Here is a 23776-nt window from a genome sequence, read left to right as displayed (position 1 = left end):
GGGTTAGATTAGAAACATGAATTGAGAATGACAACTGGTTGTCCAAAGTTACGCCCTTACAGCAGCTTCAGATGGTGATACCAGTGAGGTCATAGTAAGGGTTGGGAGTACCCGGAATGAACAGAAGCTCAGTTTTACTGGGCTTGAGCTTCAAGTGGTGGGCTGTCATCCATGATGCGATGTCAGTCAAGCATGCCGAGATGCGTCTGGAGACCTGCGTGTCAGAGGGTGGAAAAGAAAAATAATTGAGTGTCATCGGCATAGCAGTGGTAGGAGAAACCATGAGAAGATATTACATCACCAAGAGAATGAGTATACAAATAGAAGAGAAGGGGGCCTAATACTGAGCCTTGTGGAACACCAGTGGAGAGTCTACACGGTTTGGATGTGGATCCTCTTCATGTCACCTGATAGTTTCAGTCCTCTCTCCAAGAAGAGTCAGTCACGCCAAGCCTGGAAAGAACAGAGAAGAATGTTGTGGTTCACTGTGTCAAAGACTGTTGAAAGGTCTAGCAGAATCAAAACAGATGACTGTTTGGCAGCTTTAGCAGCATGAAGTTTCTCAGTCACTGCTATGAGGGCCATTTCTGTAGAATGTGCTGGTTTGTAGCCAGACTGATTGGGATTATGCAGCTGCTTCTGGGTGAGAAAAAGACAATTGATTATAAACCGCTCATTCAAGTGTTTTTGAGAGGAAAGAGAGAAGTGATACCGGTCTGTAGTTGGTAACGCTGGAGCTGTTAAGTGTGGCCTTCTTGAGGATTGGTACCACCCTGGCGGTTTTGAATGCATTAGGCACGTATCCAGAAGATAAGGAGTTGTTGATGACAGAGATGAAAGGAAGCAGATCTCTTGCGACTGTCTGGAACAGAGCGGAAGGAATTGGATCCAGTGGACATGTAGTTGAACTGCTGGAAGTCAGGAGTTGAAGAATTTCATCTTGGAGAGAGGAGAAAAAGAAGTCAGAGAGTTAGATGTTGGGGAATGCACATTGGTTGGAGGAGTGGGAACAGAGGAAAAGGACTGGTGGATTGCTGCAACCTTCTCGTCAAAGAAGTTGATAAAATCCTCCAGAGTAAGAGATGAGGAAGGAGGGGAAGGGGGAGGATTAAGGAGAGAAGAAAAAATAGTTAAGAGCTTGTGTGGATCAGATGATGCTGATGATTTGAATTTCTTTCTGTAGTAGGATGACTTTGCAGATGTTACTTCCAGTGAGAAATTGGAAAGGAGAGACTTGTTTGAGCTGAGGTCTGAATCTACGTGAGATTTCCTCCACCACCTCTCTGCGGTCCTTAGTTCTCTCCTGTGGCAGTGAAGTATTTCTGTTAGCCAGGGTGCAGGTGGGGAGGACTTAGCAGGTCTATAGGAGAGCGGGCACAGAAGATTCATTGATGAGGAGAATGTAGAAATGAAAGTATTTGTAACCGTATCGAAAGAGAGAGAGGATAGAGTGTCAGGGTGAGGAAGGGTGGGCAAAAATAGTAGAAGTAAGGGAAGAGGGAGTTATGGAGTGCAGATTGCGACAGAGGGAGGAGGAACATGTTGGGGAAGACTGGATGGAAAGAAGGAAGGAAGAGAGAGAGAGAAGGATAGAAAGTGATGGTCCGAGAGGTGGAGGGGGGTGACTGCGATGTCTGATGTTGTGGTGGTACGGGTGAAGATCAGGTCCAGAACATTGCCTGCTTCAGGTTTTGTTCCTTCAAATCCTCAGATATCATTCCCATTCTTAAAATACCTGGACTAAATGCTGCACTTCTTGATAATTACCAGCCCATTTACAATCTCACCTTTCTAGCCAAGGTATTAGAAAAGGTTGTGGCCCCTGAGAAAGTTAAACGTATTGTTACATTACAAAAAATCTAAACATGACAATCCTTTTTGGACATCACTGGGAGAGTTCTTCATGCCACTGGACACAAGCAAAATGACGGGCGCTATATCTGAATATATTTTGGTCTCTTACAAGAAAACATAAAATTCCAACAGCTATTTGTGGTCAAAATCCAAAAGGCATATAATGAAAAATTGCACCATTCATTTCCAATAACGTTTCCGACTACAAAGTTTCCTGCTACTGCCATAGGAGTAAAAGACCCTGAGTGCCCCTATAGTCTTTGCAGCCTCTATCAGAAAATGTTTGTTTTGATGGGCTTTAACAGTCTTCAACAGCTTCAGTAAGATTCTTCCTTCTCTTTGAGTGGTGATGAATTGTTGTTAATATTAGACTATATTTATAACACTAGTCCCTCCAAGGAACGTAAAATCGAATGTTGGAAGAGAATATGCCATGGTCAAGAAAGAAACGCAATGGTGTCCTACATGTAATTGCACATTCTGCTGCATGAATTATACTAAGGTGCGATCTCTGCTAAAAGTGAGAGGAGATGTTGCTAGGTAAAAACGAAGTATCTAAGGAAAGGCAATCAGTATAATTGTTCGCTTTCTTGTAATAAAGGACTTATAATGCAGAGGTTTCAAAACAGCAATAATAGCATGTGAGCAATGATGCTGATCTGACGTGGGATATGCAATTTCCAGGAACTTGTTGCTTATTTATTTATTGTTTATCTGTCATATCATTCCATCAAATTTTTCAAATATGCAATCCACAAGTTTTGGCCATATCTGTGAAGTTTTTAGATGTGCTAAAATGGGTTTTGTGATGTAAGAATGTGCAATGAACTAATATACATTTCAGTGAGGGCACTGTTCTCTACAAATCTAAATGTTTAAAGATTTATTTATAGATTTTACATAACTAATAAAATACAAAAGCAATATTTAGGCTTATCTGAAATGTATCTCTATTTTGTGAATAATCTTTTAATCAGAAACATTGTCATTGGGCATTCTGCTCACTTAATGTTAATTTTATATTCAGTCATCTTACTCTCATTGACTTTATAAAGTGTTTGTGAGCACTAATATTCTGGAAGATCCATTTGCAAACCATGGTGCAAATTCCAGGTAAAAACACACAGATTTGGGCTAGAATGTACTGATCTCAATGGCCATCACAAGGACTTTGCTTGTTTATTTATTTATTGCAAGTAAAAAACCTAGAAATCAAATCAATGTTTATTTTATGAATAGGTTTGATTGTAAAATACCTAGAGTTTATTTCATTGTTTATTTTATATTTGGCTTAGTTGTTTATCTTGGGTCAATAATTTTGAACCTGACTGCATATTAGACACATGGGGGCGAAAAAGAGTCAAACCAGGCTCATCATGTAAAATGCATGACAATATCTTATTTTAGGTGACATTTGGCACATTATGATCAAGGGAGTATTTTTTAGTTAGGTAATTTAATATAAAAAAAATCCATGCCTGTTGAAAAAGGAGAAAAAGATTTGGGAAATAGCGTTCGTTGTTATTGAGCCAGTTTAGAAATCCTACTTTGTGAAACTAAATGTTTGATGTATTATGTGTTATTTGCAGTGAACTATGCAATTGAAGTATGATTGTGTATACTTCCCATGAAATCAATTCAATGATCAGAACCTAAAAATCAAAATTAGTTCTGTCGACCATTATCACTATTACTATAACGACACGCGTTATAGACGGCAGATATCACATATCTTCATTTTGTCTGTCTGTTATGGGGAATTATGACATTGGAAAAGAAGTCAAAGCAAAATGCAAAAGAACCTGCACAGATAAACTAAGGTGTTAAAAGAAAGTGGACTAATTGAATTCTTTGCCTAACATAGAAAATGTGTCAATTGTTTGGCCAGGAAACCCTGAAACCAAGTTGTTATTCTAGGTTACTAGAATTTAAATTTTGCAACACATTAACAAAATCAAGCATAGGCTAACTATCAATAGAAGAAATGATTTTTTTATGAAAAAAATACCAAAGTTGTTGAACAACTGGGTATGCAGTCCAAGTGGTTAAACTTCACTACAAGGATCGCTTTAATAGGACATACCCCTTCTCCCACACTAGCTCTTGAGTGGAGAGGAGTGGCGCTTGCATTCCCTTCCTCTCGACCGAACTCAGCCATATTGTTATTGCTCGCCTTGGATTCTACCCCGGCAGAGAAGTTGGAAGGGGTAAACAGTGGACAGACTTCTTAAGAGTGTAACTAGGTTTTACATTTTATTACTATTATTGAAACAGTTTCGCATCTTTACACAGTCGCTGCTAAGGTTGACGCTGTTGCTGTGCTGGGTAAGTTTAAAGTAGCTAGCTAACATTAACCCATTCTGAAGTTAATGCTAATCCATTAGCCAAAACGGTTAGCTAGCTAGCTAGCTGCTTCAATTTCAGTAGAAAAAAAAATCTGAAATGTGTTTTTCATGCAAGCTTCTGGGTTCACTGTCTAGCTAGTTCCAGGTTGTTTTAACAAGCTAGCTTGGCAGTCAGCAATGGTTTAATATCGAACTTAGGTTAGCTAAGATGGACTTACCTATTTTATATCAACAACACTTCGTGTATATAAACATTATATATGCTATAAATATATTAACTTGATACCTTGGTACTACCTGTCGTAATATTTACAAAGTGACTTTACAGTTTTGAAATCACGGATTTACACCTGTTATCCCGACGTCAACGTAGCTTGCTAACCTAACTCTAGCTAACTGCTAACTTCTAGCTACTCGCTGAATTAACCAGCTAGGTTAGATAGTTAGTTAGAATAACTATATTATATTTATAGTCCTGTTGTAGGAATTATGTTAACCTGCAATACCATTTATCCAGTTAGTACGCAAACAAACGTTGTCCATAGCTATGAAACTTTTTATATTACTTAAAGGCGTTCATAGATGGACGACTGATGACTAAGGAGCAGTAGTTAGCTAACCAAGGTTGCCTCATTTAAATGTTTTGTCGAAAACACCGAAGCCTTAGCAAGCTAACCTATCTGGGAAAATCACCACTTTCGCCATCTCATCTCTCCCTGGAATAACTTGTTGGTCTAGCGTTTGGTAATGTTACTGGAGGCTGCTAACGTTCACTTGCTAAACATTTCCTCCTACTTAATACCTTACCGTCCAGTTTTCTGAAATTATAGGTATGCCAATACCAGTAATTTAAATATCTATCAGTCCAGTCATGTTAGCAGGGGAAAACGGCCATTTTCAGGCAGGTTAAGAGTGCACCTGGATGACAGCATATCTTGCTTGCTAGGTTAGCTAGCGGCCACGTTTCCGGGAACTTGCTAGCTAACTATAATAATAAAGTTTTTATCATAGTGGAATACTTGACTGACTGTGTATGTTGATGCACAGCGGCAGTGTGTATGCTGTTTTTTTCTGTGTCCTACTATATGTGGAGCACTTTAGGTCAAAAGTATAAGTTTATCAGGTGGTGGTAATTAGCTAAATCAATGAAATCCTAAGTGTTCATTAGTCGATTTGGGTTTATTGGAGCAATATTTAGTAGTACCATAGACCTTTATAGCCTGCGTTTGATAAACCTTGCTTTAAATGATCTGTTATTGACCACATACAAGTCATCTTTGATAGAGAGTTGAATTAGAGTAGATGTTATAGCAAGGAACAAGATTTGGCACTCATAATAAAAGCGGAGGCTTTTAAGTGCAATATTTATATAAAACAGCAGTAATAAATGTGCTAAATGGCACCATCTGAAAAATGATTAGATTCCTTCCTAATAGATGAAACGAACCAGAAATCTGCTTAGCTACACCAAACCTGTATTCCTCTTTGCAGTGCACTTGGCTTTTTTTTTTTTTTTTTTTTTTATTATTATTATTATTATTATTTTATTTTTTTTTTTTTACCCCAGTACATTTTAGCTGTTTCATTTTATAATTTTCCTTAGGGTAAAACGGTGGTTGGACATTTGATTTTAAAATCAAATACTGATTTCCTGAGAACATTTGTATCTGTTAAGTCAATTTGGAGCTAAGTGCATATTAGCTCATTTAGATTAGCTCCTTGTAGATGAACCAGTAAGAATGTAAGTATTCACAAGTATACCAATAGCAGATGTAATCAAGATGTGAATATTTCCTAGCTCTGTGTACAGGTGTCTTTTAAGAATAATATTTGGTTGTTTTACTAATAATTTCTTGTTGGTGTCTCAAATAAGAGAAGGCTCTACTGTATGAAATTGAAAATATAGCCAAATATAGTCTGAATTACACTTTAGCATGCAGATAGTTGGGGGTGGGGTGTATTCCCCCCACCTACCTTCCTTTCCTGCTTGCTTTTACCAATATATGCTTTTAAGTTTTTCTATACATTTAAAAATGCTTTTAATGCTTTGCGCAGGAGTTTGCCTACAGCTCAATTAATTTTTACAACTGTTTGTCTATATGGAGATATCTGTTATTCTGATGTTCCTTGTACTGTTCATGGGACCCTGCAGAGGAATTGGAAGGGATTGTGAATGAGGGAAACAGATGTTGAAATGCATTCCTCTGACTAGCTTTTCTAGTGGCATCACCCGTGTGGCTTCATGAATTTTATGCATTAAGTTCAGTAGTGTTTTCTATATAACAGAAATGTCAGGGAAAATGTCAGTTAATCATAAAATAGATTATTAGTCTGCGATTAATGGTTAGTCAGAAGTTAACATTTAGATGTCAGAAAACCAGAAGCACCAAAAGGAGTATGGCTTGTTTCTGTTAGCTCTGTTGGTTTATTATCTCTAATCTGGTCATACTGAATCTCACACCGGATTTTGATGTTGATGATAATAGTGTAGGTGCACCCCTGTGTATAATTGTGATAGAAGTGTGTGTACCTGTCATACAAGTACCTCAACTTATTTAATGTATCAGTGATGCAAGACTGTTGCATTATTTCAGGGGGAAAAAATTACTTCTAACTAATAAAAGTGAATATTACAATTACAAAAAAAAAGGGGGGGGGTGTCTCCTGGTTCCTTCTTTGCACCCTGTACTGCCAGTATAGACTCCAGCACCCTGCGACCCTGACTTGGATCAGTGATTTAGAAGATGACTGAATAAACCTTTTTTAAAAATACTTCCCAGTATTTTAAGTGCATATCAACTAAATAATTATAAAGTCTGTCTCATTAATTGCCATAACTACTATGCTAATGTTAATTCTAATCTTGGACAAGTTGCCACAATTTTCCTGTGTCAGGATGGACACTTTTACAAATGTACTACACTGGTATTATAGCCAGTGTAGGTTGCAGGGCATCCCACAACTGTGTTAAAATGCCAAAGGTGATCTTATCTCTTGTTTAGTGGGATGTGCTAGTTTAACAGGATGTTTGATGAGACTGCATGCATGCAAGAGCTTGCTTCATATAATTTTGTGGACTCAAAGACTTAGCACTTTATTTGGACACTCAGTGAGAATTTATTTTGCTACTGACAGTGCTATGAAACAAGGCTCACTGCTATTTTGATTTACAATATCAGCCTCAGTTACCTTTTTTTAAATACATTTATGGCCTGTTTAGCTTCAGTCAGTTAGTGTTGCTAAATAGGATGCCTTATGAGTAGAAGTGAGTTTATGAGCTGAGTGAGTTTAGAAGCTAGGTGGTTTGAAATAATCTCTCTCAAAACACACAGCATTTAGGTGTTTAGGTATTTGAATTTCATTGATCGGTTAGTTTTACTTCAGGCAAAGTTCAGTATGTCTACATCCAATAGGACAGTATTGCCTGCATGTTCTTGTTTGAAGGCTTTAGTTGAAGATAGACATGCTGCCTAGTAGTTTTTTAAGTATTAATGTTTATCTGCTTAAAATACATTGCTCTACAAGAGACTTAGAATGTTGTACTGACTGATTTACACTAAATAGCCATTTTTAATTTTAATTTTGTTTGACCACTTCCCCCCCCCCCCCCCCACTTTCTGCTTTTACACTAGAATGGAATAGGACAGTTGTGTGATTAAACATGCATGTTTTGTTTGAAAGTCAGAAAGTAAAGGTGTTTAAACTGAGCTGAAAACCTAGCCAAATAAGAACATTTTTAGTTTACATTTAAAAACATAGTCTTAGTCTTTACCTTGGGCAGGACCAACTGACTAGTTCCTACTGATGTAAGAATTCTGTCTGGCTCATACTGCTGCAGCAAATCATATAGATAAGCTTGTCTTGTACCATTTAAGAGATTTATAGACCAATAATGCTTTAAAGTCAACTCTAATATACTGGTAGCCAGTTTATGAACTTAAGAATGGGGGTGATGCTTCTATTGAGAACTCTGGCAGCTGTATGTTGAATCAAAGTTTGTTTGTTTTTGTTTGTTTGTTTGTTGCCAGTTCAATCTCCACCAGAGCCAGGGTGACACTGTTGGACCCCTGAGCAAGGCCCTTAACCCTCAATTGCTCAAGTTGTGTTCAGTCAGAATTATAAGTTGCTTTGGGTAAAAGTGTCAGTTAAATGCCGTAAATAACTGAGTCCACAAAGTCTGTGCCTCTTATGGCTGTTACCGAATATTATGATCTGTGTTTTATTTTTACTGCAGGAAGTTTTGGCCCATCCAGTAGATTATTATTTTTTTTTTAATTTCAACACCTTAACAGCTTATGTTATTCCTACATGTAACCATCCCTACACCTCATGTTGTGGTTTAGAGAGATTTTTCTTTTTATTTCTAAAAAGTAAAGTGAAGCAGGCAGAGATGACTAATTATATTGGCCTAATTGGAAAAATACCTATAGATTTTACCCCAAAATTGAGGCAATAACTTGCAGCCACTTTTTTGGGGGTGGATTTTATCCTTGTTTATTGAGTGAAATTTAAACAATTGTACGTAAAAGCTGCAGTGTACAATCTGTTTAGTGTCTACATATATTTATTTAACCCCCTGATTATTGCAAAAGTACTTTAAAAAAGTAGGTAATATAAATTCCAAATTCTGTGTTTTATACCCAGTTACTTTGGTTGTAATTTATAGAACACATTAAAATATAATTCTGTTAATACTATTTTTATTTATTCACAGCTAAAACTTAATCACTTACTCAAATTGCTGCAGAGCAAAACACAGATCTCACAGACAAGCAACTTAAATGATGTTTGAATTTATACATTGAAACAGGAGATTAACCTCCTACAAAACCTTTTGGACATCATGGAAAGGAAGAGGCATATTTTAACTGAAGTTTGTGTGGAGTGCAGTTATGAGCTGGAAGTTGAGATGGTTCAGTGCTAGCTATGATGTTTGCATTGCAAATCACTGGATATTTCCATTCAATGCTGGAAAAATTCATAGTATAAATGAGAACATACTGTTTCTTTACAGTTTTCCAGCATGTACAGTATTACAGTATTTTCCCCAGCATAACCTTTTAGCTTAATCGCAATGAAGCTAATATTGTTTAGCCTTTAGCAGTGAAGCTATAAGGAAGCTTAATTGTCTTTTTGTAAGTTGTTAAACATTGTTGTGATGTTTTAGCTAAAAACAAAATGTATAGTGACTGTGAATTTGGAGTGTTTTTTTTGGCACTTTGGAGTAAACACACCTAGTGGAAAATACTGTGTAGTCCCTGAGTAATTTCATGTATGTGCTCAAAATTGTTCACTTTATTTGACAAGACCCTGGTGAATCAGGAAATGTAGAGCATGACTGAAAACATTATAACACCCCACCCCCCCAAAAAAATTAAAGGTGTGTTTTGACATTTTCTAAACTAAATTTTTCTTTTAGACTTGCATGAAGCAACTTATGAACATCTCTGCAATCTGTACCTATATCAAATAAATATATGTATATTTTCACACTGTCTTATTACTATCTAAAATAACAAGTTAACATTAAATTTGTCAGAAAAAGGTTGCAAAGAAATAAATTTGCAGGCTGTTGCCAAGCCTTTTGTATTCAAGTTGTGTTTAGGCTCATTCGCCTGTAGACTTTCTTGAGTTTTTGCTTGCACTTGCACCAGTGTGACTATTTTATGTGCACTTGTATATTGAGTATATAGGTTAGATATCATATAAAAGTATCCCACAGCTCTGTTCTTACATCTGAGTGCACCCACTGACTTCTGCTCTGTGAGTTTTGATGATCATAACCTCCAATGAATGCCTGTATTTACGTTGGCATAGTTGCATAAATAGAGCTTTCTTTCCCATGGAACAGACATACCAAGAACATCAAACACCATTGTGTATTCAAATGCAAATCCCAACAAAACAGGGTGGTACGATCGACCAATTCCAAAATCATAAACTGTCAATTAACAGTCTTGACTCATTAATATTTACAACCCCACAATTTGCATACACCAGCCCACTTTTTAGTCCAGGCAATAACATGGACCTGCACACCTGAAATTTCAACAATTCTGCAGGTATTGTGAATGAAACGATGGCCATTACCTTAATGTTAACGTATCCAATTTTAGAGGTGTGGGTTACTCGGTATTCAGCATATTTGTTATAAGAAGCATGCACCTTGGAGAAGCAATGGTTGCCTTATGATATATTTTTTTGGTGATTGAACAGGTACAGAATGTATCTGTGTGTTGTTCATGTTGTTGACGGTGTATTAGTGTGTTAAATCATCAGTCCCACACAGTTATTCAGTGTCAGTTTGGTGTGTTTCTTCTTTCTAAGCTGTATAGCCTGTGTTGTCATATAAATCTACATTATTAGATATATCTATAGCAATCCCTTTGTGAAGTAAATTTTCTAATTTATATATAATTAACATAACTCGGTAGCTAGCTAACAAGTTTGTTTGCTTAGACATATCCACTCTATATGTAATTCACTTCTAGTTGGGTTGGGTGATGGTAAACCAGCCAGTCAGGCCAGAGCTCATCAAATTATTCAGGCTCCCATCAAAAAAAGAGAAATAGGTTGTTTCATTCCGAGCCAGATTAGTTTTGTAAATGGGAGTGTAAAACTGCATCTGGGCATTTTCCACCCCTGAACAATGTTGCATACCTGCTACATATAGACATTAGAGAACAATTTAAATTGCTGAATAAATGCATTCTATCTTCACTTGCAGGTAGTAGTGTTTTAAGATATTTTGAAAAAAGCCTTCCTTCCTTTTTTTCCCTCAAGCTTATTTTTCTTTAGACAGCAACCAGACATGTAAAGGCAAGAATGTCACTTTCATCAGAAATCATGGGTGTATCCTAACTCTAGTTTTAATATCCCAGCACCTCAACCTGAGCTGGGAGTCTAGGAGTGCCAAGCCCGGTCTCTGTCTCTCCAGCCCCACAGAATTATGCACGCCTTCCATGTGTGTGGGAGGATCTAAGCTGTGTCATGTTCTTACTCAGTTATCTGACTTCATCTGTTTCATGTAGCTGAGATATTTCACCGATGAATATCTTATTAAATGCTGCAATTGTCAAAGGAGATCCCAACATATTTGCTCATGCCTTCTTTTTCATTATAATAAAACAGTGAATCAGCAGCATTCTACGTGGAGAGGGAGGTCTGCTCTCACACATGGCTCTGAATGTTGGGCTCCACATGCAGACCCTAAAGCTCCAAGACAGTAGTGCTTCACTTACGCCTTGTGGTACCTTCTGTTGGTTTTAATGTGTGAAATCAGGTTCTAACTATGTGCAGGTAATTCTTCCACTAATGTGCTTTCGGTGTGTGTTTGTGGTCTTTTTTTTTAATGGGGTTAGACTAGTTTGGCAAGATTTGATGCATCAAGAGAGCCAGTGAGATTATGCAACTCATACTGAGAAATACTCACACATAGAGAGAATTGTTCACACTACTTCCTCAGTTTCAGCCCCCTTACTCTTCCAGGCCATGTCACTCCACAGAAATCTAGGTCCTTGAACAGAAAGTGAGAAGCAGAGAAAGTTTAAAACAAACAAACTCTTGATAAAGGAACTAGTGTGTTGTAGAAAATATAGGAAATTCCAACAACAAAATTTGTGACCAATGAACTGTACTTCCTGTTTATGTATTGAGGAAAAGGCGTTCTGGTATTTGAGATCTGAGATGGAGGTTGCAGAGGGTTTACAGTTTCTGTTATCTAGTGGTAGAGAAATACATGTTTACTCTTTTACATCATTGTGAAAGAATCAGTATTATTGCTCAACAAGGACCTCACCCACCTGAGGATTCGGTGCCATTCTTTCAGCTCACTCACTGCTGGCAGCTCATCATCTTCTAAATGCCATTCATTAGAAGCATCTTATTTAGATTTGTGCATACCAGTGAGCAATTGCAATTAGAACCTCTAAATGATATGCATTCATTATTGAGGGTGAAATGTAATGTATTTTATCTTTTGGAAATTTATCTTTGTTTCATTATGCATTAATGGTGATGAGTTCCCAGCATGGCTGTCTAGCCCTTTTTGATGATCATCACAGAACTGTTCTTGGAGAGTGAGCATAACCAGTGAATGTAACATTTTTCTGAGTGTATGTTCCCAGGAGATTGAATGCTAAGCACCAATTCAAACAAAGTAAAGGTGGTCCTCGCAGAAGTGGTATCGGTGTTTCGGAGGTGTTTACTTCTTTTGAACATGTATTCCTCTCACCTGGAAGAAAGATAAACATTGTTTACAGCTTTAGAAAGCTCTAGTGTGGTATAATGGAAGAGCCAGTTCCATTTACACTGCCTCTCTCTCTTGCTGGTTTTGTCCTCTCTGTATTGTCATTTTAAAGCTGCTGCAATTGATTTTGTGTTTTTGGCACATGATAATTAATTGACATGCAGGGAGGACCTCCTTGTAGGGAAGTTTCCTGTTTGGTAAGTAGCCACAACCAGGCATTTGACACTGACATTTTATCATGCTCGTTACAGAGCCCAAGACACAGCAATGTTTTCTTTACCAGGATTATTTTACTTATTTCCATCAGCATGTAAAGACAGTTTGCTGTCTTTTTTTTTTTTTTTTTCTGTTTTTCACCAGTTTAAATCCGTTATGATGCCCTTTGGGTTTAGAACCCTCTGCCTTTTGTCCTTCATTTTCATGTTGCTACTTGCAAAGTTTTATTAATCTGTGTAACATCCTCTTTTTTTTACAGTTTGAAATGCCGCTGTGCATGAAGTGCTATATAAATACACTTGTCTTGCATTGATCATAAAAAGTAGGAATACTTTGTTAGTATAAGCTGTCTCATAATGAGCTTGTCTAGTTTGTTAATGGTATCTTGTCTCTTTTCATCATACAACAAAAATATCGTGCTATTGTTCAAAAATATGGTATAGTTGCTGTGCTTTTACAAGTTGATACACCTGTGTACTTTGCATAAGTGGTACTACTGTGTATTTGCATTAGTGGAAGTAGTGAAACTGAATATGTATGTAATCATGTCGACAGTATTTTGACAGGTGTTTTTTGTGTCTGAGAAATCATTCGTGTATAGCTAGATAATATGCCTGGTGACCTGCTTATAATGTGCTTTTGGAATGCGACTATATAGCTACGTTGCAAGCTAAGTTTAAAATGTGCATTTACTTATATAAGTTACTAAAACAACATATAGGTTTAGATAAATATGGCCAGTATGAAGCTTCCGACACATCCATGCGTCAAATCCTTGCATCCCTTCATGAGACGAGTATTACAATAATGCTTTAAGCAAAGTCACACAACCACAAGAAATTATGCTATTTCAGAAAAATCTGTTTCTCTAGCTGTTTGTAAATTTCGTAAATGAGATGTAGGTTAGTTGAGAACAAACGCAGCAGATGGATAGGTTTCAATCACTACTTGCTCGCCACAATCACTACTTGCACAAGATCCTTGAAGTTTTGCAAAACTGTATGCTCTTGGTTTTGTCCAGTTCTCTTGCCTCCTCCTGACTGGTATATTGTGTGATTTTCTCTCTAAATAAATGAAAGTAGGAAGTGAGTCACAAGGCTAACTCTGTAGTAAGGGCTCTTTTTACCACATGTTTTGTTTTTTCAAGTAAGCTGCACAGCTTCCCTGATTTGGTAGCAGTAGCTGGAGAATCTAAGATGGAAAATGTTTTTCTGTATGTGTTTGACTTAGCTAGGTTTTCTGTTATGATTTAAGTTAATTTCTCATGGAAAAAAGGCAAACTAACTGCTGTTTACATCATGCTGTTTTAATTTATTAAATGTTTTTTTTTTTTAATTCATGTTTAAATTAATATTAGATTAGTTGGCTTGTGTTTAAAGAGACCTTGGGTCTTTTTCAAAAGGCGTGGTTGAAGCTGTTGACCGGCTAACAAGTCACCATAAACAGTTTTTGTTTTATGGTGTATTGGAAGCTTTAACTGGAATGTGTGTATGCTACTGTTTCAAGGCTCCTACAAAGTTAATCTTGGAATATTTTCCTTGGCTGCAATGGATAAGCCAATCATTTAAAGAGTGGTTAAGATAAACTGGACCATGCCATATGGAAATTACTTTTGCCATAGTGGTGAAGTGATTTGAAGGGCTGCTATAAGTGATTCCACACAGATTTACTTTGTCTCCCACACTACAGTGCATGGACCTGTTTGGCCAGCGTGCTGCTTTTTCTTGAGGTATGGTGAATGTTACTGCTCTGTAAAATGTACTGCTTTTGTCTTCTACTAGTAGAGAATTTGTTTTTCTGGATCTGTCTCCCTCTACTGCACTGAAAATGGCAAGATCCCCTTTTCCATGATTTGTGGTGTTGGCCACTTTTAATTTAAAAAATAAAGAATGTTTATAAAGTCTTAGGCAGGGGCATATAAGAGATTTGCATATACATTTATGTGTCACAAGTGTGTCCATGCATGCACGTAAGCAAATGGAGACTTCCTGGATGATGATGATGATGATGATTGGAGTAAATTATAAAATGTATGGAATCATTTATAAAATAATTTATAAAATTATGTAACCTGTGCCTATTTGGTATATGAATCTGAAGATTTATTAATTGATCAGTCTTAAATGTAAGTGGTATTGGGTAAACATAGTAAGCTGAAAGCAGGTTTCATCTATTTCAAAGGGTAGTTGTTTTACTGAAGTTATTTCATATTATCATAGCATTAATTCTGTCTTGTGTTTCAGTAAGATGTCTGGATTTAGTTTTATTTTAACTGTGCTGTGAATCTGATTATTGTTGGCAGAAGGCTTTGCTTATTTGCTTGAAGTTTCCCTTCCCCAAATTGGAGATGCTCTCTTCAGTTCTCTCTTCAGTGTTGGGATCTAAATTCTTGTAAAACTGCTTAATGACAGTAACTCGTACATTAAATAAAGGGAAAAAAAACGTGTTTGAGGTAGAAAGTTCCAGGTATAGACCTCATGGTTGGTAACCTAATTTTTCCTCTTTTTTTCTCAATTTCCCAGGTTACTGAAACATGGTGGACCGCTTGGCAAACAGCGAAGCCAACTCCAAGCGCATTGCAGTGGTGGAGAGCTGCTTTGGCACGGCTGGACAGCCCCTAGCCATCCCAGGCCGTGTGCTCATCGGCGAGGGTGTGCTCACCAAGCTGTGCCGTAAAAAGCCCAAAGCCCGGCAGTTCTTCCTCTTCAACGACATCCTTGTGTATGGCAACATCGTCATCCAGAAGAAGAAGTACAACAAGCAGCACATCATCCCATTGGAGAGTGTCACCATCGACACTGTGGCTGACGAGGGCGACCTGCGCAATGGATGGCTCATCAAGACACCCACCAAATCCTTCGCCGTGTACGCTGCCACAGCCACAGAGAAGTCCGAGTGGATGAGCCACATTAACAAGTGTGTGTCAGACCTGCTGGAGAAGAGTGGGAAGGCGCCCAGTGGCGAGCATGCTGCTGTGTGGGTGCCTGATTCGGAGGCGTCTGTGTGCATGCGATGCCAGAAGGTGAAGTTCACGCCTGTTAGCAGGCGCCACCACTGCAGGAAATGCGGCTTTGTTGTGTGTGGGCCCTGCTCTGAGAAGAAGTTCCTGCTGCCCAGCCAGTCGTCCAAGCCAGTGCGCGTGTGTGAGTTCTGCTATGAGCAGCTCTCCACGGGGGCAACCCTGCCCCCTCGTTCGAACTCCTACAGCCGGCAACCCTGCAGCACCAACGTGTCTGATGACGATGATGAAGATGACAGCAGTGACTGAGACCAGTGAACATAGCCTTGTCCATTTAGGAATATTTCCTATCTTCTGTTTAGGCCCAGTGCATTAGTATCTCCACTTTACATAAGAGTTTGAAATTAGCAAAGATTTCATAATCCTTTGCTGTGATTTTATTCATTAGGCTACAATACTGATGAAGTAACATTTTATAAAGTTACTTTTATGTGAACTTGGATGAAATGAACAATAGGAATGCAGAATTCCTGTGTACACATAAACATAACTTGCAGGTTTACTCTACATTTTGCAGACTCCATTTGGCACATCATTGTGATAGCCCACTACAGGAGAAAATGGATGCATTAACATATTAACCCTATTTGCTAATTTCACCCTCTAGCTGCTTTTATTGTTTTTTCTTTGCAATGTATTTCTTAGTTTCTTTTTGTATTATGTTACCAATGAATCTTTACATAGAGCATGTCTGCAATGACATTGCTATTTCTGCAGGGAAAAGTGCTCAGCTATGTCAGTGCTGATTGTATGTGTACTGACTGAAAAATCTTTCAGGTAAAACCATCTGGTGCATGTTATGAGGATTTTGGGAACTGTATTTTTCTATTCATACTCTTGAAAGGACCCATATTTCACGCAGTGGGGATGATGATGAACAAATAACAAATGGATGCATATTTTGTTAGGTATATATGTAAAAGTTATCTTGGTCAGTGGACCCCTTCAGATTCCTGCTAATGACAAATCAGTTGGAAGCTTTTTGAATTGTTTAGCTCTTAAGTGTATATAATGTGGAATAGTCAGTCCCAGATGTCATCTGACAAAGGCCTTTCTTGCCATAGTGCCTTCTTAAATATTTTCTGTAGAAAATTATTGAACTTATCAGCGTTTAGAAATGACTTCCTTACCAGCTCTGACTTTTCAGTGACTAACTGGTAGAGCTGACAAAGAAAATGGATATAGCAGTCTGATGTCTTTAACATGTATATAGATGTGTTTAAAACTTTATTTTTATTAGTTATTTTTCACTTAGCCCAAATGCAAAATATACTTTAGTACAGTCCAGATATTGCTATGCACAGTCAATATTTTTTGGTGTCCTGAGAGTGTAGATGTTGGTTCCACCCTTTGCAGCCATAGTCCAGAGCAATCCTGAGGGAGTACTGGCTCTGCATGTAGCTTTCAGGTTACGAGCACTGTCCATCTGCAGGGACGAAGACCATCCTCCCCTTTTAGCTATTGCTGAAGGAGGGCTTTGTATTACAGTGGCTACATGTACAACCTTGGTGGTCATTCCCACAGGTCTCAGAATGAGAATTGAGATGTGGAGCATTATGAGGAAGTAACCACATGGCCTTGCCTTGTTCTGTGTTTTGAATCACACATGATTAAATGCACTAACACTTTGGTTTTGTTTCATTTATAATATTGCAAGACTGTCATGATCTAGCTATGCTAATGATTCACTGACCGCTATTCAGGTGAGGTTTACTGTTCTTGAGCATACAGGATAAATCTGTTTTTGTAAATTTTGTGAACTCTGCATCTCCATAAAGACATGGTTGATTTATCTTTTTGAAGAGGTTATGTTTGTATTCATCTATGGAACTGACATTCAAAAGGGAAATTATATGAACTTGGATCTAGTAAAGGGTCCCAACGATGCTCAATCATTTAATTAACATGTGATGTGAGCTTAAAATGCCAAGCAATTTCTTATGATGTTCATATATGAAATTCCTGAGAAGTGTGATCAATTACACCCCCCATTTGTTGTGCATTTTCTTAGCAATGTATGTTTGGTTTTTTGTTTTTATTTTATTTTTTTTTATTTTTTTTATTATGAATAACAGTAAACTTCTGGAGGTCCAGAAGTGTACTGTTCCCTTTCAGTGCAACTGTAATACTGAGAATTTAATCCTGCCTGTGCTGTACATTTTGGGGTGTGTATGTACATGTGTGTGGGTTTGTTTTTCTTCATGAATAGTATTGAGCTGATGCTGTTCTGCATGTCTGTGACTGTGTGCGTGTGTTTGCTGACCAGCTCCAGACTAGCTTCCAGCACTTGGTCCTCCCTCTGTTAGTACGGATGAGGGGGAGGTGCTGCACACAGAGCCATGACTGCAGTGTTAAGGCCATCTATACTGATGAGGCTCCAGGAGAGGAACAGCAGTGTGCACCTGTTGGATCCCCCACCACAGGCCAGTGTAATGGAGGTGGCTCACGTCTACGGCCCTGTGCCACCCATCTTACTTTAAACACACAGTGAGAGCAGCATGTCTTCCAGAAGATGCAGCTTCACTGTGCTGACTGGCTGCTCCATTTGAAACACTTCCTTTGCCACTTCAGCACTTGCATAACAATCATGTGGTGGTGTATGCGACAAGTGCACAAAGCAAGATGAGCTACAGTATCAGACATAAAAAACACAGAGGGAAAAGGTTGACATGATTACTCACTGAATCAACACCCTCCTCACCCCTTTGTTCATATTATTTGGACTTTTTTCACCAATCCCCACTTTTTTTTGACATCCTACCATCTTGTCATTTTAACTCTTATTTAAAACTCTGAAAGGGCTCAAAGCTGAATGTAATCCATCATATCATTGTTAGATACTAATTTACAAAAAGAATATATCTCAATTGATTAAAAACTGTCTCTTGTCTTTAATACCACACAGATTGACAAATAGGCAGGCAGCAGATATAACCTAGTGGTGTATAAAGGGCAAATGGGGAAGGCAGGGAGGAGCTACCTGAGGGTAGGGCAACCTTCAGCCAGTTTGGTGAGCCCATCACTGTGACTGCTAATCGGTCAGCAACTGTCTTTGTGAAACAAACGAACTCCACCAGCATATCGTGTGTGTGTGTGTGTGTGTCTGTGTGTGTATAATCCTGTGCTTTACACACAGTGGCCAGATAAAGATTATAGAGTACAGTCTCTTTCTTTGATTTTAGGTTGAGGATTAGTCTAATGTTTAACATTACCTTGCCTCTTGTGTTATGGTAAACAATCTTATTTTTGCCTAAATTGGTCTATACAGAATTGGCCAAAATGACACATTTAAAAGGAAAAAAGGGTAAAGGGTCGATTAAAGCTGAAACAAATTTCTTAATTTTTTTATTTTCTTTCAGTTTTTAAATAGTCAGTAATGGTTAGACTGAAATTCATGAGCATTTATCAGACTAATGAAATCCTTTTTTTAACCAAATCTATTCAGCCACATTATAGGACTTTTTCTTGGACACTTTGTGAAGTTGTGCTATAGCATTTAGCTCACATTGCTGTTTCAGTAACTACCAGGAATAAGTCCCATGGTTGGCTACCATATAGTTACATTTCTATAGTTGTTATAACTAACTAGGTATTAAAAACCTAATCTTGAATATCATAACCTTTTTAAATACAGAGCCACCTTTGTCATAAAAATTATGCTTAAGGCTGGCAACCTATAAATGCCTGAAACATAGCACAGTCTTGTTTAGAATGCCAGTCTATTGTGAGCTACTAGTTCCCCCAGGAAAGTGCTGATTTCAGGCATAGTATTTGTATTATCACATAATCATGTTTATAACTTACCAAGGTAAAGAGTAGCTTGTTTCAAATTGGCCTCTATTAGACTAGAATAATTCTATTTGGAAGAAAATGAATTTGTTAAAGAAATGAAAACCTTGGGAACTTGAAATCAAATTTTAACTATCACTGAGAAGATTGACCTTTGCAAAGAACTGATGTGAGAGTGAAAAAATTACACATTTATGTACTTTATTATAAGTCAGAGAAACAAATGAAATAAAAGTAATGGCTGAATGCTATATATTTCTAATGCCACGGGTGCTACAGTAATATGCGTCCTCTACTGTATATTGTGCCCACATCACTGTGTCATTACTGTATTTGCCCACCAGTCTTTCTGTTTTGTTCATTAAAGAACACGGAGTTTTATTTCCTTTATCCGAGGATTATAGATGGAGCGTTCTGTCCATTTTGCAGGCACACCCATATATATTGAGATAAGATGTTAAGATCATAGATGACTCTTCTAGGGAACAGTAGCAGTGTTGAAACTTGGGTTAAAATTTTATAAACAGTGCATAATAGTAATATATATATATAGTATAGTGTATAGCATTAACAGTAATGTTATTCTAATACATGTAATTCCAACATGCTTGTCTGTTATTGCTGATTATTATACTAAAAGTAAAAAAAAATTTTTTAACTTAAATATGTGAGCAGCAAACATTCACTGCAAATCTATGCACAAGTCGTTAGAAAGAGTTCCATTTGACACTGAAATACTGGAATTAGCATTTATTTTGTACTGACTGACTATGAGAGGAGAGATGAATTCTGTCTCATATACTTTTCTTTTTGTATGTCTGCTGAAAGTAGCTGAAATACACCAAAACACAAAGGTTTAAAAAAAAGAGATTACAATGTACCCTGAGAGAGTTGGTTATTAGTACCACGTTTACTAGTCTGATGAGAATAAAAAGTCCTTAATTACATTAAAAATACAGGGGCAAGGTCAAAATTACCATACGAATTGATGCAGCAAGTCAACATTCTGTCTACTATGGTCAAGGTTGCTTCTCAGACTAATAGTACATTATAGAAGCTGGAAGACAATGGATGCCACGTTGACCATGGAGATAATGATATGATATTTAGATTGCATTTACAGTCTTTCAAACAACCCCAGTGAGAAGAATAGAGTATGAAACTGGTGCGTGCAATGAGAGCTCTCGGAACGATAAATCTTTATTTGGTCCGACACCACGAAACACATTGCTTTCTCCTCTTATGAATATACTCTGGAGATGCAAGCTACATATTCATGCTGGGACATGCACCCTACCACCTTAAACACGCACGCACAAAAGTTAGGCTACACATATTTATTTGTTGAAACGGTCCTACCTGTAACTTACTCCAGTATGTTATGTTTAGGAACTTTCCTTTTTATTCAAATGTTTTGTCGTTATCACCTGCGTAAATAAGGCTTTTGCTAAAATATGCATCAAATCCTTATTTCCAGCCAGAATTACCCATGCGTTTCCTCGAGTAGACTACCAGTACACAGCTCCTTTTCCCTGTTGCTCTAACATGCTAATAAACGCACGCTGGGCTGAGTCTGTTCAGTGTTTAGAACAGTCAAGGAAAGGGAAACTTAAATTACCTACAGGCAGAGACATTTTGTCGTGAACGTTTTTCGTTGTCATTAGAACAGTGTAGCCAATTTACAACTAATTTACATAAAATATAATCTTATTAGTTTTAAAATAAAACACGAAACGTTATAATTAGCACGCTACTAATGTTCTTGTGGGATGCCTATGCCTCTAATCCTTGTGCACATACCAGAATTCTGCCAAATGGACTATAACTCCTGACATAAAGTTTGAGACTTCAGTGCCAAAAACGTTGAGTAGAACGTTTCAACTAATCGAGAGACGCAACTTTAAAAATTGGCAGTGGGTCTAGGCTACTTCATAAATACTCAATTGTTTCTAAGATGTGTCAAATTTAGGAATAATCATATTGGTCTCCATTTGCAGGAGACTGGGCATAAGAATGCGCTTTCGCAAAAAATCGGGTGGGTTTTCTGAGATTGAGAACAAACGTTTGTTTCAGCGCCCCTTACTGGGATATCTTGAAAGCCACACAGTTTCTCCTTAAAAAAAAACCGTATTGAGTCGACTTTGGTGAATACTGTGATAAGCATGAGTAACGAGCAACACCAGCCACATCACTAGGAACTTTGTTAGAACATTTATTAGACTACATACTGTAGTCTTAGTTAATTAGATGACCGTTTTCTAATAATAAAAAAAAGAGGGATCTATTCAAATCTATAAAACATACAAATCTCTTCAATGAGTTAAATTATGTAGTCATGTATTCTAGTATCATGCTGTAAAAAACCTGCCTTATTTAACAGGATGTGTCATAACACTACTCATGGATAATTAACAATAACAGTTTTACAATATAATTGCTTAAATTTGCATATATAAACAAACACAAATACACAAAATAAATAAAGCAAGAAAACCACAGGTATTCTGTACTGTATCTGTTCTTTCTGTTCTTGTAGTGCCAGGTTATTACAATTCCACATAATCAAGTCAATTGTATAGCTGGAAACTAACAATTTTACTGAAAAAGCTGCAAAGTTACCCTTAGCCATTGGCATTATTTAGCCTCAACAAGCACCCAGTGGAATGGGGGAAGGAATACAGGGAGTAGGAAAAGAAAACAGCCCAACAGCTCCTATCACTTCCATTCAGGTAGTCTGAAGGAACAGAGCCGCAGCTCCAGCACCTTCTTTTCCTCCCCAGCCCGACCTTCACCAAGAGCCTCCTGCCCGGGTCAGCTGCAAGCCACACCAAGAAGCATAGCTTCACCTTCTAGAGCCATGGGAAAGGTAAGGGGGGCTGCATATCCTGGAGCTCAGCAGTGCAGGCAGCATCAGGCAGTAAAGCAGACACAGCCCAGGCAACAGGGGCCAAGAGAGTTCCAGTAAGCTGAGAGAAAAGGATGGGCTTCTGCAGAAGAAGCCAGGGGAGGAGAACTCTCAGAAGGCACACGTGAAAGCTAGCTCCTCTATTTCATATAACTGACCTGCTATACGCACTCGCAAAGGTGAAGACAAGCTCATAGCTAAAGTGAGTGAGAAGTAATGGAACTGTCTGTGAGTAATGAACTGATGTTTGGAGTGTGTTACAGCCTGTATGGAGACACTTTATGAGAAGGGGCAACTCCTGGCCAAGAGTGGATGTTTACTGTGTTTGCTGGGACACACAGAGCAGATGGAGCACCAGTAAGACTACTCTATGTCAACTCTACACTCACTGTAAACTAGTTCACTAAAGGTCTTAAGCAATCTTTAAAGAATGTGTTCAGTTTAAGTGCTAATGACTAAGAGGTTCTCTTTGTAGCAATTATTAACAGAATTTCCTGCCACGATAAGATTAATTGGTAAAATCTCTTTTAAATATTGCTCTTGTAAATATTGTGTGTGTCTCTTGTAAATATTGTGTGTGTGTGTGTGTGTGTGTGTGTGTGTGTGTGTGTGTGTGTGTGTGTGTGTGTATATATATATATAGTGTATAGTTATATATTTGTACCATACACCATTATACTAGTTGAATTCTCTTCCGTTGTCTTGTCTGGTTTTCATTCCCTATCATTATTCACCACGTCACAGTTTCAATTCCCATGTCCTTTGTTGCAGCCTCCAAGCCTAGATGGAGGTTCATAACATCCTCCAGAGTGGTTTCTGCAGTGGCAGTATCTGGCAGACCTAGCCATTTTCTGGTCTGGGCATAACAATGTTCAGTTTAATGTGTGGCTTTCTGTCTTTCAAAACCATCCAAGAAAACTTAAAAGGCTGTTTAGGAAGGTACTACAAACTCAGAATACTTTCCGAAAACTTGCGAGGAGTCTTTATTGTATGGTGGTCCGAAGACAGCATAGTATAGGAGTAATTTTATATTATTTTTATATTATTTGCCATGATGTAGGTTGCATTTTGTTGATTGTTAAATGAATGTCGTATAACAGAGTGTTATCAGGTGATCCACTGGTGTTTGAGTCCTTAGGCAGCAGGCTGACCCAGTTTGGAAGAGATAGAGCTCCACCCGTGGTTCTAGTGGGTGGGTGTGGTTGGTGGTCAGTCAAATCTCTCATCCTGCTACGCTGCTATTTAACAATCACAGTTATGATGTATAGAAAACCATCATGCTTCTCATTTTTGGTTTTCGAATTTCTATTATTTATGTGATTTTTTAAATATGTTTTTTAGTATTAAGGATGAGCTAAAGTGTGGTGTATGCAGTTGCTGTGGAAACAGGAACATCCAAA

At 37.8% G+C, this 23776-nt stretch overlaps 2 protein-coding genes across 7 annotated transcripts; one reads left to right on the top strand and one right to left on the bottom strand.

The window, feature by feature from the left end:
* Positions 1-1533: 1533 nt before the first annotated feature.
* On the bottom strand, positions 1534-4012 carry LOC113572523 (uncharacterized). The gene is given in 7 exon segments (XM_081696445.1): positions 1534-2097; positions 2099-2125; positions 2127-2221; positions 2224-2276; positions 2279-2367; positions 2369-2541; positions 3938-4012. Coding segments are annotated over 7 exon segments (675 nt in total). The 3' UTR covers positions 1534-1934.
* Positions 3978-19922, top strand: plekhf2 (pleckstrin homology domain containing, family F (with FYVE domain) member 2). 6 transcript variants are annotated; one of them, XM_081696626.1, is made up of 4 exons: positions 4043-4061; positions 4147-4179; positions 14353-14392; positions 15186-19922. In XM_081696626.1, the coding sequence occupies exon 4, from the start codon at positions 15197-15199 to the stop codon at positions 15929-15931; it is 735 nt and encodes a 244-aa protein (XP_081552752.1). In that variant the 5' UTR covers positions 4043-4061; positions 4147-4179; positions 14353-14392; positions 15186-15196; the 3' UTR covers positions 15932-19922. The 6 variants fall into 6 exon arrangements, with proteins under 6 accessions (XP_026858645.1, XP_026858669.1, XP_081552753.1 ...); XM_027002844.3 differs by having other exon boundaries at positions 3978-4179; XM_081696625.1 differs by lacking the exon at positions 4147-4179 and having other exon boundaries at positions 3984-4089.
* Positions 19923-23776: the final 3854 nt, after the last annotated feature.

This window comes from Electrophorus electricus, chromosome 14, assembly GCF_041902795.1.
Source record: "Electrophorus electricus isolate QZ-2024a chromosome 14, ASM4190279v1, whole genome shotgun sequence".
Lineage (NCBI taxonomy): Eukaryota > Metazoa > Chordata > Actinopteri > Gymnotiformes > Gymnotidae > Electrophorus > Electrophorus electricus.
Note: the sequence above shows the minus strand (reverse complement) of the source record. Positions and strands in the feature narration are given on the sequence as shown.

What these genes read in the sequence shown, in the direction of transcription:
- plekhf2 (XM_027002868.3), top strand. Translation starts at nt 15,197, where the DNA reads ATGGTGGACCGCTTGGCAAACAGCGAAGCCAACTCCAAGCGCATTGCA.